The sequence below is a fragment of the Myotis daubentonii genome, chromosome 8, assembly GCF_963259705.1.
Source record: "Myotis daubentonii chromosome 8, mMyoDau2.1, whole genome shotgun sequence".
NCBI lineage: Eukaryota > Metazoa > Chordata > Mammalia > Chiroptera > Vespertilionidae > Myotis > Myotis daubentonii.
The window spans coordinates 29680258-29693198 of record NC_081847.1 but is presented as its reverse complement, the minus strand read 5'-3'; the positions used below and the strand labels follow the sequence as shown (position 1 = coordinate 29693198).

Sequence of the window (12941 nt, the reverse complement as noted above, 5' to 3'; positions counted from 1 at the left end):
TTGAGGTATTATTATCTTGGTAGTGCTGATCCTTTGGTTTATTTCCTAGGTTTATTGTCCCCATTTCTTGCGTGATCTGTAATGACATCATGGCCTATATGTTTGGATTCTTCTTTGGTCGGACCCCACTCATCAAGGTAAATGGATCACCCTAACATGAAATATCACCGTAAGGAAAGGGTGATGCTCTCAGCTTGGGAAACAGAGATCTAGCTGGTGTGTGTGTCTTCATGTCATCCTGGAGAAAAGTGGCACTACATTTTTTTTTAAAGAAAAAAACAAAGGGAAACACCGACAGTTACCCACAAGAAAAAAAAAAGCTAAAAAAAATTCAAATATCAAAAATTCAAGAACTAAGAGAAATGGACAGAAAAGAGAGAATGAAAGTTGCTCAAACTCAGGAAAAGATTATAGAAAGAAAAAAAATGAATAAAGACTAAAATACTTGGTGCCTAAGGAGGAATAGAGTCAAATATAAATTTAAAAAGTTATACTGTTTTATGAATAATGATCTATTTTGAGTTAATATTTTTCTTAATTACTTTTATTTTTTTTATTATTTTAAAATTCTTTATTGTTGGAAGTATTACATATGTCTCCTTTTTCCCCCATTGACTTCTCCCAGCTTGCTCCTGCCCCCCAGCACAGGCCCTCACCCCTCTATTGTCTGTGTCCATTGGTTATCCTTATATGCATGCATATAAGTCCTTTGGTTGACCTCTTATCTCCCTCTCCCCCCCTCCCCTGCCTTCCCTCTGATTGAGTTAATTTTTAAAAAATATTTCTTTATTGATTTCAGAGAGGAAGGGAGAAGGAGAGAGAGATAGAAACATCAATGATGAGAGAGAATCATTGATTGGCTGCCTCTTGCACACCCCACAGGGATCAAGCCCGCAACCCAGGCATGTGCCGTCGGCCTGAACTGAATCTAGGACCCTTCAGTCCGCAGGCTGACGCCCTATCCACTGGGCCAAGCCGGCCAGGGCTGATTGAGTTAATTTCTATATGTGATGTGAAATTAGGGTCCAAGTTCATGTTTTTGCACATAAATATTTGTTTATTCCAGCAAAAAATAAAATATTTTATAACTATATAAGCATATTTTGGGGGCTTGATATGAACTTGAGTATTGCTATTTAATTAGTATACTGTACTATAATATAATTAAATGATTTGAATGACCAATTGAAGAAAGAAAACTGAGGGGAATCAGGCAGGGAACAAGGAAACCAAGCATGGAGGTATTTTAGAAGGTGAGGTGGTTAACAGAGTTTTAACAAGTATTCATTGTCCCAAAGCCAAATATATCAAAATGCCCTTTGCTAAGAACTTGTTCTCTGCCCACAGCTGTCACCGAAGAAGACCTGGGAAGGCTTCATTGGGGGCTTCTTTGCTACTGTGCTGTTTGGCCTTCTGGTAGGTGGTGGCTTCCTGTTAGGTGGGGCAGTGACAGAAGCCTCATACCCGTCTTTGAAGCTTATCCAGGGCTAGAGAGCATGTCTCCCAAGGCCAACGACTGTCCTACTCGATGGGGACCTTGCTCTGAAGAGGGGCACCAGATGGCACACTCTGTAACTGGCACAGGCAGCACCAGCTAGTCTTCATCTGCCAGTTTTCAAGCAGGGCCTTGGTAGTCTAGGAGCAGGGGCCATGGGCACCTGTACTTCTCTCTTGCCCATGCATGCAACACTCAGCAGGGGGCGCTCTTGTCCAGGCATTTGATATGTCAAGGTCTGGGTGATTGGCACCGGAGAGTAAGGGGTGGGGTGAAATATGCCACTCCAGCTCAGATTTTCTCCTTTGTGTGCCCTGCTCATAGTGGGTGATCTCCCAGCCCTTTTAAGAGCACCATTCCCTGCTCTGACCCAGACCATTCTCCCCTTTGTGTGTTGTCCATCTGTCCTTCAGTGTCAGCTTCCTTACCTTATTGCTCTTCAGTTTTCTTCCTCCTGGCTGCCTGCCTCTCCCTATACAGTTCTCCCACCTCCTGCCTCCAGTGAGCACCAAGTTAAGAGATTCTGAGAAAATGGACTGTAGCTCCCCTACCTGGGTAGAAATTTCTTATAGTTCCTTCGTCGCGTTCCACATTCCTCAGGTCTTTCCTGGATCCAGTCAGCATAGGAATGTTTGAGCAAGTATGCATGTGTGCAACCTCAACAGGGTGTGACCTCCCTCCCCCAGTTCAGGTAAAATACACATGTGGTGAAACCTAAACCTCTTATTCAGTGCGTGACTTGCAGTTAGAGGGTGCTAGGCACTGTAAGGGACATGGCCAAACCAGGTGTCTGCTGCCCAGGCAGGTAGGCCGAACTTGTCTCCTTTGCCTGTCTCTCTGTTCTTCATCCTCAGCTGTCCTATGTGATGTCTGGGTACAGATGCTTTGTCTGCCCTGTGGAGTACAACAATGACACCAACAGCTTCACTGTGGACTGTGAGCCCTCGGACCTGTTTCGCTTACATGAGTACAACATTCCTGAGGTGATCCAGTCGGTCATTGGCTGGGTATGTGCCACTTCCGTGGAGGGAACTAACCTCAGTGGGATAGTGACTGCAGGAGAGAGCCCTCTCTCCACCACTCAGAAAAGCCACCTTCCCTTCCCCAAAGCTGTGGCCCCAGGATGAAGGAGAATTGTTAAGTCTGTTTACGGTGAGGACAGGAGACTTTTCTTTCTACTTCAAATCATTAGGACCAGTGATTCTCAAAGTTTGGTTTGGGGATTTCTGGAGGACTCTAAGATCCCTTCAGGGGGTCTGAGGTCACAACTATCCTATATAACAAAAGCCCAGCAACTGAATGGCGGAACGAACAGAATGACCAGTCCGCCAGTCGCTATGACGCGCACTGGCCACTAGGAGCCAGACACTCAATGCAGGAGTTACCACAGTGGGAGTGCCTCTTGGCTGACCAGGATGAGCAGCTGCTCCTGCTGCGAACCCTGGGCAAAACGGGCAAGAACCCAGGCTGCTATTGTCGCCTTCTCGCCCCAGGTTCCTTCTCCTCGCTCCCTGCCGCCTACTCCAGACCCCCGCAGGCTGCAGCCTGGGAGGCGGGTTCGTGGCCACTGTGGGACTGAGGACTACTCTGCCGCCTCTCAGTGCTATTATCCCTGGGCCCGGCCCAACCGGGTCCCCTGGAGAGACAATATATTTTTATTGATTTCAGAGAGGAAGGGAGAGGGAGAGGGAAAGAGAGATAGAAGCATAAATGATGAGAGAGAATCATTGACTGGCTGCTTCCTGCACGCCTCCTACTGGGGATCAAGCCCACAACCCAGGCATGTGCCCTTGACCGGAATCGAACCCGGGACCCTTCAGTCCCCAGGCCGATGCTCTAACCACTGAGCCAAACCAGCTAGGAACCTAGCTGCTTTTTCATAGAAACAATTTTTACTTGAAAAGAACTGACAAACTATAGTGTTTTAGACTGGATAGTTGACAGACATTTTTCTTGAAAATGAATGAAATGAGCCTGTCACTTCGAGGAAAACAGCTGACAGTAATTATGAATGCTGATAAAAATGTGGTTTTCATGTGAATATAGAATTTTATTATTTTTTATTTATTTATTTATTTTTATATATTTTATTGATTTTTTACAGAGAGGAAGGGAGAGAGATAGAGAGCTAGAAACATCGATGAGAGAGAAACATTGATCGGCTGCCTCCTGCACATCCCCTACTGGGGATGTGCCCACAACCCAGGTACATGCCCTTGACCGGAATCGAACCCGGGACCCTTCAGTCTGCAGGCCGACGCTCCATCCACTGAGCCAAACCGGTCTCGGCAAGGGTATTTTCTAAACGGCCAGTGCATGGAATCACACAGTCAGGCATGGGTAAAAGACCCATTCAGAGTGCCAGACAGACCAGTGGATTTTAATTTAAGAGTATAAAAGGTCATTGATAGAATTTCAGGTTTCACATTGCACCAAATTTGTAAGGAACTACCACTTAACAAATTCTGGTGTACTGTCAAAGAATACCCATAATTATCGGAAAAGATAGTGCCAAAATACTCTTCCTCTTTTCAACTACATATCTGTGTAAGGCTGGATTTTCTTCATATACTTCAACCAAAACAATATATCAAAAAATTAAATGCAGAATATCTTAATGTCTTCTATTAAGCAGACATTAGAGATTTTTAAAAAATCAGTCTTCTTACTAATGTTTTTTGGAAGGATGGGGGGGGGGTATAGTTAATTGCATAAAGAGTTACTTATGTTAACATGTAATACGGCTGGCCTGTAGGCATCTTGACTTTCACTCCGTTTATTCTTCTCAGAAAACCGTCCGGATGTACCCTTTCCAGATTCACAGCATTGCCCTCTCCACCTTTGCCTCACTCATCGGCCCCTTTGGAGGATTCTTTGCAAGTGGATTCAAACGAGCCTTCAAAATCAAAGTAGGAAAACCCTCTGTTCCTCTCACTGTCTACCAGCCAGGCCCTCTTAACCTGTCTTCTGCCTTCCTCCCCCTGCCCCACCCCGCCAACTACAACCTCTTCAGACTACTAGGCTATTAATGTGTGCTTTCACCCATGCACAGAATTTAGGTAGCTTACATAAAAAGACATTGTTTCCGGGAAAATTCAGTAGTTGGATTTTCCATTTATTTGTTAATATCTTACCTCTTTCTTAAAAACAACATTTTGTAACTTAAGATTGTGTCCTATTATAGCCTCAGCATTTGAGTCAATGCTTACTTCTCACTTTGTTTCTCTCAGCTACTCAGGGCAGTAGCTGGACATTGAGGTGGGACCATAGGCCAGGGTTTGATCTTGGCTGAGCGAGACTCACCAGTTCTTCTGCCTCTAACAGGACTTTGCCAATACTATTCCTGGCCACGGAGGCATCATGGATCGCTTTGACTGCCAGTATCTGATGGCCACCTTTGTCAATGTGTACATCGCCAGTTTTATCAGGTACATGCCTTTCCCTCTGCACCAAGTTGGTGGATTTTTAAATAGGGCGAAAGTCTAGAATTTTAGCTATATCTCAGTTTTAGTGAAAAGCATTCCAAATATAAATGCAGTTTTCCATTGCTACTATTTACTTATGGATCCTCGAGCCCCTCTGCCCCTTTAGTAGAGAATCCAGAGGTTGAAGCAGCCTCTTGGATAATCAGCCCTAGAAGTTGCTGGGCCCCCATCAGTGCATTTCATCACATTCTCTTCCAGGGGCCCGAACCCAAGCAAGCTGATTCAGCAGTTCATGAACTTGCGGCCAGAACAGCAGCTCCACATCTTCAGCACACTCAAGTCTCACCTGATCGACAAGGGGATGCTGACAGATGCCACGGAGGACTAGTAGGGGCCACGCAGGGCTGAGAGAGCAGGACTGAGCGAGGGAGCGGGCACCAAGGGCAGCCCAGCTGGTGTGACTGAAATGATGACAAGGCTTCAACTCACTGTCTTTTTTTTTTTTTTTTAAATTTTTTGAAAGAGTGTTTTTTTATCTGTGGGTTTTTAAAAAAATTCTGTATATACAGTCTATGTGCTTATGATTTGGGTTGTGAGTAAACTATAGCTTTGAGTTGGAAAGAAGTCATGGGGGTGAAACTATTTGGGTTTTTTAAACAGAAGTTTTAAAAACCTGGAAGACAGTTTTGCCCAGGTACTTCTGGTCTCATCAGTTGAATTGGGCTCAATCAGGGAGTGACTGTTCATGTGTTCTGACCCCGTCAGCGTCCCCCATACCTGTACTACCCCTTCTCCCCAGCAGAGAGGAGGTGCACGGCTTGGATGTCTTTGCCAGGAGAGCTTTCACCCGAGCTACTCTGTAATCCTGCCTGGATCTCCAGGGGTCTGCCTGCCGTGGGCTGGAGGGACAAAGGCTTATTCTCAGATCAGCATTCTGTCCACATGAAATCCTGTGGAACCTGAGCTCTGCTTTACGATATGGGTTCACCTTACTTCATCACAGACTGAAGTTTTCTCGAGAGAGAGCATGAAACATTATTTATAATAGTCTGGTAGAAAACACCACACTGTAACATTTCAAGTGTATACAGTAGCATGTACTGTAACCGAGCCCCTTCCCCCATGTTTAGGCTCACATGGCTCCTTGGGGGCAGTCCACTCACTGTCTTTTCAGGGACGATGGTGTTCATATTTGTGCTGTGGACTGGCTGCTGCTGAATCCTCTCTGGGGCTTGCCCGTTAGGCAGGGAGCAGAAGGCTTCTAGTTTGTGCCCCTTTGCCTGAGTGACCACCCACGTAGCTGCTGTATTGTATATATATTGCTCCAGAGGCAAATGTGTATTGTGTATGTGTTTTAAAAATCACTTATTTCTTAGAGTGATTTCAATTGCCAAGACTTCTTCACTGAAATCACAAAGTCCTGCTTAAAACTCTGGAAAACCCAACCCAATTAGAGGTTTGACTATTCTGAAGATTAGATGCACAATTTTTATATAATGTGACCAGTTAAATGTAGTTTGTGTTTTACGGGGGGACCTCATTTTTAAAAAAACAACGACTGTGATTTACTTTGTTTCCCTTCTTAATTATAGGGACGAGGTTGACTTTGGGAAGGGGTTCAGGAGAGAGAACTCAGTGCCCCAATGTGTTCAGTTGTTCTGTGACACAGTTGTTCTCGTTGCCAAATGAGCATGACGGCTCGCTGTAGCACCTGGCTTGGTGCTAGTCTGTTTTGTTTCTGTTTAAATTGGCCTTCCTGCCTCCCTGAGCTTACACGCAGCCCAGATCCTGGGGCAGACCGCTCGACGTTTCAGCTCACAGTCACTGCACGACCGTCCACACGCATGCAGCATTGGCGTGGCCTCTCTCTGAACCTTCACTTCCATTTCAGCACATGGCTCCTCTTCTTCAGGTCCAAGTCCCCCTTAAAAACAACATATGTTTTTGTTTTGCCTGGGCTTTCGTCCTGGCTGTGGACCGTGGGTGGTTCATGATGAATCCCTCTCTGGGTTCTTGTTTTCTGAGCTCTTCTAACTCCAGTCTTCCATGATCCTGGCTGAGTAAGGTCATGTCAGCAGAGGCAGCTGTGGGTAATGAGTGATGTCTGGGCCCCCCAAAGCAATTGTTTGCCAGCCTTTTCTAAATATTTATCCTTCAGATGAGGCAGTGTCTCAGCAATGAATTAAGGCGGTGATTAGGAATGAACCTGGTTTTCTTATTGAAGAACGAACTTGGTCTCCTGAACTAGGACAGAAAGGCGCCTCACTGTCTCCTGCTGCCCCCTGTGGGCACGGTGGGGTCCTTGGGAGCAGGCATCTCAGTGGGAGCCCGGCAGTAGTCGAGTCGCGCTCGTGAGCAGGGCTGCCTTGGGATCAGAGTGCCTGGCACATTGCTTTGTGGAAGTGGTTGCTGATAGGGCGTTGGAGGTCCTGCGGGTCCTGGGGAGCTGAAGGTGGTTGCTCACCAGAGCTGCCAGCAAGAATGTCACGGGGTCAGCTGGGGTTTTTGTTTCTGGAGTTCTCCACATTCTCTCTGGTGAGATAGGAGGAGTTTCCGGGGGGCGGGGGGCAGTCTGGAAAGCAGTCTATGTAGCACAACATTTTTCTTTCTCCCATTTATTGGTGATATTTCATCATTAAGATAAGATTCAAGAGACTATTTTAACACATATCTGTGCAGATCTTAATGGAACAACTTACTTCAGATCCATTTTGTGTGTGTGTGTGAGAAATAAAATGCAACTGAAACTGTGCCCTCCCTCGTTGCGAATTCAGTTTCTTACTCGCATGCATGGCTTTATGTTCCCCACTTGCTTTGTATTCATAAATGCTGTGCCAAATGCTGTGCCTGGTTTGGAGATTTTTGTTTTTGTTTTCCAGTTTGAATCCTATACATTCTCATAACGACCTTCCAAGGTACCTCGATGAGAGCCATGAGCACCTTGCTGGTGAGGAAGTTGAGGGCCAGAGGGGAGAGAGGGTCACCTGGTGGACTCCAGTCTCCATCGTAGCGTCTGCCCACCAGGACAAGGACTAGATTGTCCCAGCCCCACTTGCCTTTGTGAAAGTGGCATTAGTGCATCTGAAATTTTGCACCATTTCTCCCCTCAAGCTTAGGAGGCCTGACCTGTGACAGGTGGAGCTTAAGTTTCTGTTAGTTCATAAAAAGTGATATAAAGGAGCTGATGAACAAGGGCGTTACAGCAACCAAGCTCTTCTGCAGAGGACTGAGCCTGGGCACCCTCCCTGCTGAGTTTTTAATTGTTGAGAGTATTACAGATGTGCCCTCCCCCCTCCCATTTCTCCCCTCCACCCTGCCCCCGCCCTTCCCCACACTATTGTCTGTGTCCATGGGTTATGCATATATGCATATACTAGTAAGTTCTTTGGTTAATCTCTTGCCATCCCCCCACACCCCCTTCCCTCTGAGGTCTGTCAGTCTGCTCCATGCTTCCATGTCTCTGGTCCTATTTTGTTCGTCAGTTTATTTTGTTCATTAGATTCCACATATGAGTGAGATCATGTGATACTTGTCTTTCTCTTTCTGGCTTATTTAATTTAGCATAATGCTCTTCAGTTCTGTCCATGCTGTTCAAAGGGTAGAGTTACTTCTTTTTTACTGCTACAGAGTATTCCATGGTGTAGATGTAGCACAGTTTTGTATCCACTCATCCACTGATGGGCACCTGGGCTGTTTCCAGATCTTAGCTATTTTAAGTAATGCTGCTAGGAACTTAGGGGTGCATATATTCTTTCTCATTGGTGTTTCAGGATTCTTAGGATATATTCTCAGAAGTGGGATCGCTGGGTCCGATGGCAGTTCCACTTTTACTTTTTTTGAGGAACCTGGTGAGTTCTCCTTGTCACTACTCACAGGACACCCAAGCCTTTCCCTTTGTGTGCGCGTGCCGCCTCAGCATCACAGACATACACACGTTTTACTCCTGCAAGTAGAACCTTTTAAGGCAGCCTGGGCCTTATTTATGTTCTTTGATTTTTGGGGGGGCCAGTTTTATATCCTGAACATTTTAGTATCTACAGTGTAACTATATTTAAAACAGTTAGAGTTGTACAGTTCTGTAATGTATGTTTGAAACTAGTGTCTCTTTCAGAAGGGGTGAAATGCAACTTTTAACTTTACACCAATAGACTTTGAAACCACTTCAATGGTATTTATCTTTTCCCACCGGGCCTCTTATCCTGTAAATTGACTTACATTATGCAAGAAGATTCCAAAGGTATGTTTTAAGGGAGATTAAGCAAACCTGTGATTTGAGTCTCAGCTTGTTGCTGAGTTGGCTGGAGGCCCGTTGGAGTGGATCCTTGAGTTCAGATCTTCAGACTGTCAGTGAGTCCTGGCAGGCCCAGGAACATCCCTGGTGTGGACGGGTGGGTGGGGGAGGATGTGAATGACTCAGGGCAAAGAGCACCACTGCTCAGAAAACTGCACAGTGGCCTTGCTCCCTAAGAAGCCTGCTTAAGGTCAGTTTTGTAAGGGAGTGATTTTCGCTGCCAATATGATAGTCATTGCTGGAACTTCTTCCTGTGTCACCACTGCCTTTTGTTTTTTTGGGGTAACTCACATCTGTGTCCACCTTGTGATTATGTGCAGAGAAAAGGTGGGGTGTGGGGAGCGATGTCACTTGTACCCAGGGTTCCTGTTCTTCCGAAGTCGGGGTGTCCAGGTGACTGTCGTGGACACCTCACAAGACAGTAAGCCCTGGCAGACTCTCACTGTGCTGTCTGCAGCAGGGGCCCTGAGGGAGCAGCTGGAACAAACCATCACTGAGGCCGCGGTTAGGAAGACAGGTGTTGGGTTCAAACCGACCTGGGTCTGGGAGGTTGCTAAGTGCAACTCTGGCCCAGTTGGGTCTGATAACAGCGCCTCCCTTGTGGGATTAGTGTGAGGATTTTATGAACTAATGCACCTAAGCTTTTAGCACCGTGCCTGGCATGTAGGAAGTGCTCAATCAATGGTAGTTATTTTTGTTGCACTCAGCTGGTAATTTGAGCCCAAGTTGCTGTAATGCCAGAGACTGAGTCCTCGGCCACTACGCTGCCACCTTCCCTGCATGAAGGAAAGTGGCCGCACTGTCCTGGGAGAAGCAGCCCGACTTTAACACCCACCCACGGTGGCTGGGTGCTGTGCTTCCTTTAGAAGGCCAGCCTGACGAAAGGAATGAGGAGTGAGGGTGCTTTGAAATTCGTACTTAGCGGGAATGGTGTGCCTGGGGTCTTGCCCACTTCCTGCTGCCCCTGGTCTGGACTTTCCTCTTGCCGGTGGTGCCTCAACTCCAGGGGCGGTGAGGGCCTCTCTGTGACTCGCTCAGGACCCCTTTTCCCCCTCTGGCCAAGGGCCTTGCTCTGTACACACAGCCAGGAGCCTGCAGCAGTGCCCTGTACGAGTGGACAGCTCCAACCAAAGAGAGCGGAGAAAGAAGCCACCTCTGTAGCGGATTGAATACAGACAGGAAGCCTAGAAGCTCTGCCCACACCCTGACAACCTAACAAGTCGGGGCCTTGTGTTTCATGCTTTCTTAAAAGTATTAACAGGGGCGAAGCAGGTGACCACTGAGGGCAGATGATGTGGGGTACTCCTGTGGGATTGTAGGTTAGCAAAGGACCACGTGGGTGATTCATGAATGAAGGGAGAACAGGCAGTCAACTGAGTGGGAAATATTTAATTTCATTTTCTGGAAGGAGATGGGGAGTTGGGGAGTGTGTGTGTGTGAGGTGGAGGATTCTTCACTTTGAAGAAATGGTGTTGACAAAGAGGACCTATGAAATTCTCAAGCCACTGGAATAGTAAGAGCTCGGAACGACCGGCTGGACTGTGAACTGTTTCCTGGGTGTTAGTGGGGAATGAAGACCAGATCCAAAGGCCGCTGTGTTCATGGCCTCTCCCCTTCAGTTATCCATGAAGCCGTGGTCATGCAGGAATCAGGAGAACGTGTTGTGGTGGTTCGTAAGCAGCTGCTGGGAGGGACTGACAGTGGGCTTGCCCTCTCGTCCTTCTGGGCTGGCGCTTGCTCCCTCATCGTTACAGCTAATAGACCCAGGTGGTTTTTTATCTGTAGAGAAAAAGGCTCCCAACTGGGACAAAGGCCCCTTGACAGGGCCCCTGCAGGGGCCTCCCCGCATTGGGCAGGGCCGAGCCTTTGCAGCTTTCCCTGGACCTAGAGCTCAGAGGGCCCGCTGGGCTGAGCCTTCTGCTGATTCTGTCCCAGTGAAATGGTGTTTGCTGATACCATCCGCATTGCTATCTCCGACCTTGACTACTGGAATGCTTACGTCTCACCTCCGTTAGGTTCCTGTCCTGGGTCTGCTGGCTCTGTGCCAAGGAACACCAGACCAGAAAGGGAGCTCAGAGCATTTTCTAGCTGCTCTGCCCTTTACCTGACGTGGCGTTTCCCTAGATCCGTGTGCTTGTGACACAGCCGTCGTCTCTGCACCCTCTGACCAGTGTTGGACCGTACATGTAGACTCTTCCCCACCGCAGTGTCAGACATGATGGACTGTACATTGGCAAGTACCTTATTTATACACCTGAATGTTCCAGTTACACAAATAAACATCTATTAAATTCTAGATTCCGTGTGCTTTCTAAGGGGGAGTGCTGACTTGGCGGGAGATGGGGGGTTGGTTGTGTGGAGCCAGCGTCCCTTCCCAGGGTGCTGCCAGCCATTGGAGATGCGCTCTGCCCTGGGCCTTGGCCTCCTGCTCTCCTGGCTTTCCTCCTGCTCCGTGGCTGCTCCCCCGCAGCCACCTTTCTGAGCGTCTCTTCTCCAGCCTGGCCCTGGAACTCTCCTGGCTGTTCTCACCCACGCTCAGGGCTCCGATTTCCACACCCACGATTTCAGGTCCAAGTTCCCAGTTCACACGTACCTACAAGGCCTCCTCATGGGCTTTGCATAAGCAAATCCAAACCTGGCCCTTTACCTACACCTGCCTCACTCGGTGTACTTTACCCCACCCCAGGTCTGTTTGTAAGCCCATCACTAGGAGTGAGCTCGTCCGTAGCCAGGCCTGCCCTCCCACCTTTATTCTGACCGCCAGCCTGGCCACCTCTGCTACTCCACTCCGTGCTCTACCGCTGGGCAAGCTTTCTCCACTAGAGCCTTCCCATGGCCTTGTCGCAGTTCAGCCTTGTGCACGAGGTGCCCCGGGCCGGCCCATCCGACCCCCGGGCTCGGGTGCCCTCACAGACACGTTGGTGTGCGTCCCTTCCTTGTTCCAGGTGCTCTGGTCTGGCCATCACACGTGCTGCTTCCTCTTCCTGGTTTCCTCCTCCCCCGCCTTCCCCGGCTCCCCTTGGCTGCCTAACTCCTGCTCACCTTCAGTCACACCACAGCAGCACCTGCTCTGGGAGGCCCGTGTGCTCCCCACCCCAGGACTTGGCTTTCCTGGCGAGACGGTGGGTCCTGGTGTGGCGGGAGGAGCCCTGAGTCTGAAGTCCTGCGAGCCGTCGGCCCGCCCCGCCCAGGCTAATGCTTGGACCTCCAGATTGTTTGCCGTTGGGACAGGGGTTTTGGCCTTTCTGGTCCACGGAATCTCCAGGTGTTTACTTTTCTAAATCCAACAAAATTGGACTCAAAGCTGTGAGTTTCCAAGGTTGATGAGGAACCCAACATTAGTCATTTCCCAGGCTGCCGTGTTCTCTTGCACCAGGAGCCCAGGGCCTGTGCGGTGCTGGGGACTTGGTGGGGCCCCCAGTCTCCAGTTCACCTGCTGAAGGCTCTCCTCCTGAATGTTCCAGTTACACAAATAAACATCTATTACATTCTAGATCCATGTGCTTCCTAAGGGGGAGTGCTGACGTGGCAGGAGATGAGGTCCATACGCTTGCTCCGAGGAGGCCCTGTGGGTGGCGTCAGGACCCACCTTCCCTAGGCACCCGTGCGCCATCTGCATCTGGCGACCTTCCACCGCAGATCCCTGGCTGTCTTCACGCGTTGAACAAACGCGATGGAGTTCTTGCTTTGGGCTTGTCCCCATCTGGACACTGGAAATGCAGCAACAGCC

The 12941-nt window shown here is 48.4% G+C and overlaps 1 protein-coding gene across 1 annotated transcript in view; it reads left to right on the top strand.

Moving 5' to 3' along the window:
* Window positions 1-11507, top strand: part of CDS2 (CDP-diacylglycerol synthase 2) — a 61625-nt gene extending 50118 nt beyond the window's left edge. Inside the window, exons 8-13 of the mRNA XM_059705608.1 lie at window positions 50-137; window positions 1348-1416; window positions 2350-2502; window positions 4285-4404; window positions 4820-4923; window positions 5179-11507. Coding sequence (XP_059561591.1) covers window positions 50-137; window positions 1348-1416; window positions 2350-2502; window positions 4285-4404; window positions 4820-4923; window positions 5179-5308 — 664 coding nt within the window. The 3' untranslated portion in view covers window positions 5309-11507. The remainder of the gene's footprint in view (window positions 1-49; window positions 138-1347; window positions 1417-2349; window positions 2503-4284; window positions 4405-4819; window positions 4924-5178) is intronic.
* Window positions 11508-12941: the final 1434 nt, after the last annotated feature.